General features: G+C 46.2%; 1 protein-coding gene across 1 annotated transcript in view; it reads right to left on the bottom strand.

Annotated features, from left to right (window-relative positions):
* COL4A6 (collagen type IV alpha 6 chain) overlaps positions 1–2,285 on the bottom strand; it is a 312,034-nt gene that overhangs the window by 5,096 nt on the left and 304,653 nt on the right. The window contains exons 42-43 of the mRNA XM_015591655.2: positions 2,235–2,285; positions 1,457–1,573 (exon numbers count right to left, since the gene is read on the bottom strand). The exon at positions 2,235–2,285 is cut by the window's right edge and continues 17 nt beyond it. Coding sequence (XP_015447141.1) covers positions 1,457–1,573; positions 2,235–2,285 — 168 coding nt within the window. The remainder of the gene's footprint in view (positions 1–1,456; positions 1,574–2,234) is intronic.

Here is a 2,285-nt window from a genome sequence, read left to right as displayed (position 1 = left end):
GAAAAGGTGTGAACCAGGTGCAGCCAATAATAACAGCAGTTACTCACTTTGTGCCAAGCATCAAGCAGGGCATGTTATGTACACCTGTTAACTTGATCCTCAAAACAACATCATCACCCCAATTTGTAGATGAGGAAACTATGGCTCAGAAGTCTCACAGCTAGTAAATGGTAGAGCTAGAACACCAACTCAAATGTACAGCAGTTCCCCCTTATCTGGGGTTTCACTTTCTGCAATTTCAGTTACCCATGGTTAACCACAGTCTGAAAATATTCATTGGAAAATTTCACAAATAAACAATTCACAATTTTCAAATTGCATGCTGTTCTGAGTATCATGATGAAATCTTGCACCAACTGCTCCATCCTGCCCAAGATGTGAATCATCCCTTTGTCCAGCATCTCCATGCTGTGTATGCTCCCTACCCATTAGTCACTTAGTAGCCCTTTCGTTTATCAGATCAACTGTCTAGGTATCACAGTGCTTGTATTCAAGTAATCCTTATTTTGCTTAATAATGGGCCTGAAGCCATTCATATACCTTTTATTACAGTATTTTGTTATAATTGTTCTATTTCATTATTAGTTATTATTGTTAATCTCTTACTGTGGCCTAATTTATAAATTTAACTTTGTCATAGGTACATATGTATAGGGAAAAACAGCATATATAGAATTGAGTACTATCTTCAGTTTTAGGCATCCACCGTAGGCATCAGAATGTCTCCCCCACGGATAATGGGGGACTACTGTATCCAGTTATAGAGTCACCATTTTAAAAAGCATGCTATCTGGCTTTTCTCCCATAGTCGCCTGACTTTGGGTCTATATGGGGATGGGGGAGCAGAAGGGGGGACTTCTTGGGCTGGCCTTGCAGACTCTCATAAGAAATAACCTGCAGAATCAGAGGCAGCAAAAGTAGAGTTAGGTTAGCAGGGCAAAAATGCATCCTCCTCTCCTGCCCATGGTGGATGATCATAGTACTTTCCCACTGAGCCTCAGAACTGTACTCTACTCAGGACAACTGATTTGACATCTTCGATATCTAAAATGGGAGGTAAGTAGCAGAACAGCCATATCTGATCTCAATTTTCTTATCCCTTGAACCACTTGCCTCCCATCCATGGCAGAAACCCTGAGTAGAAAAGTGGAAGTGCAGGGCAGGGGCCATGCTATAGAATAAAATTATAGCACTTCAGATCTAGAAGAGAATCCAGAAAATAGATTTGGAGCAGTACTTTTTCTTCAGGAATATAGGGCTCTAATTCTTCACAGGCTCAGAGGTGGTGGGGGTGGGGGCGGGGGAGCAAATGAATCCGAGCCCAATTTTCCAGCCTCCTGGTAGCATCAAGTTTTACTATCAGGTTTCTTAATTCTCAGATTTGAGATTTTGAATCACCCCAGAGCCTCAAACCCTCACAAAAGCCCTCTGCCCGCTAGTGCCAACATCACCAGACCTTCAAATCCTGGAGGGCCTTGCAGTCCAGGGAGACCAGGATCACCAAGAGCCCCCGGCGGGCCGGGGAGCCCATTGGGGCCATCTTTGCCAGGGATGCCAGGAACACCTTTGGAGCCTGCAAAGAGAGAAGACCCACAACTGGGTATTCAATGTGCAGGATCTGGAGGAGCCCTCCTTGGAGAAAGGGGACTCACTAGGAGAGGGCACACTGAGATCAAGCCCCAGCCTCCTGGGCTAGTCCTTAGTTCATGTTGGGGTATCTGGGCCCTCGGATTGCACTCTGTGCCCTTCTGAGCCCTTTCGGTCATTTCTTCCTTCCTTCTTCTTATCTTCCCAGCCATGCTTGGAAGAATACAGGGCTACTGCTAACATCCCATGTCAGAAATGAGGACACAGAGGCCCAGAGAAACTGCTAGCTTATTCCAGTTGGTGAAACACTAGGATTACAAGCCCGGTTTCCTGTCCCCCAGCCTTTGGATTTCTCTATTGATCTTCATCCTCCACCACTCTCCCTCCTCTCAGCAGCACATTAGTTCAGGACAAGCTATCTGGAGTAGCTGCTATACTCTGCCCACACATTCTCTAAAGCCAAGTATAACTGCTGGCCCTGTTGGCCCTTCCTCTTGACAAGAAGCTTGGCAGCTTTATGAGGAGCAGAGAAAAGGCTTTAAGAAACTGCCTCCTTGGAGCTGGGCTTCCCAGGCAGTTGCTTCTGCCTCTCAGCTAAAGCTGTCTCAGCTCCCTGAGAAGTCCCCTTTCTCTGTTGCTGTCCTCACCTTGTAGGCCTACAGGGCCTTGAACTCCAGGGTCCCCCCTGAAACCAGGAA

This window comes from Pteropus alecto, unplaced genomic scaffold, assembly GCF_000325575.1.
Source record: "Pteropus alecto unplaced genomic scaffold, ASM32557v1 scaffold246, whole genome shotgun sequence".
In the NCBI taxonomy this organism is placed as follows: domain Eukaryota; kingdom Metazoa; phylum Chordata; class Mammalia; order Chiroptera; family Pteropodidae; genus Pteropus; species Pteropus alecto.
The sequence above is the reverse complement of the archived record's forward strand: the minus strand, read 5'-3'. Positions and strand labels throughout refer to the sequence as shown.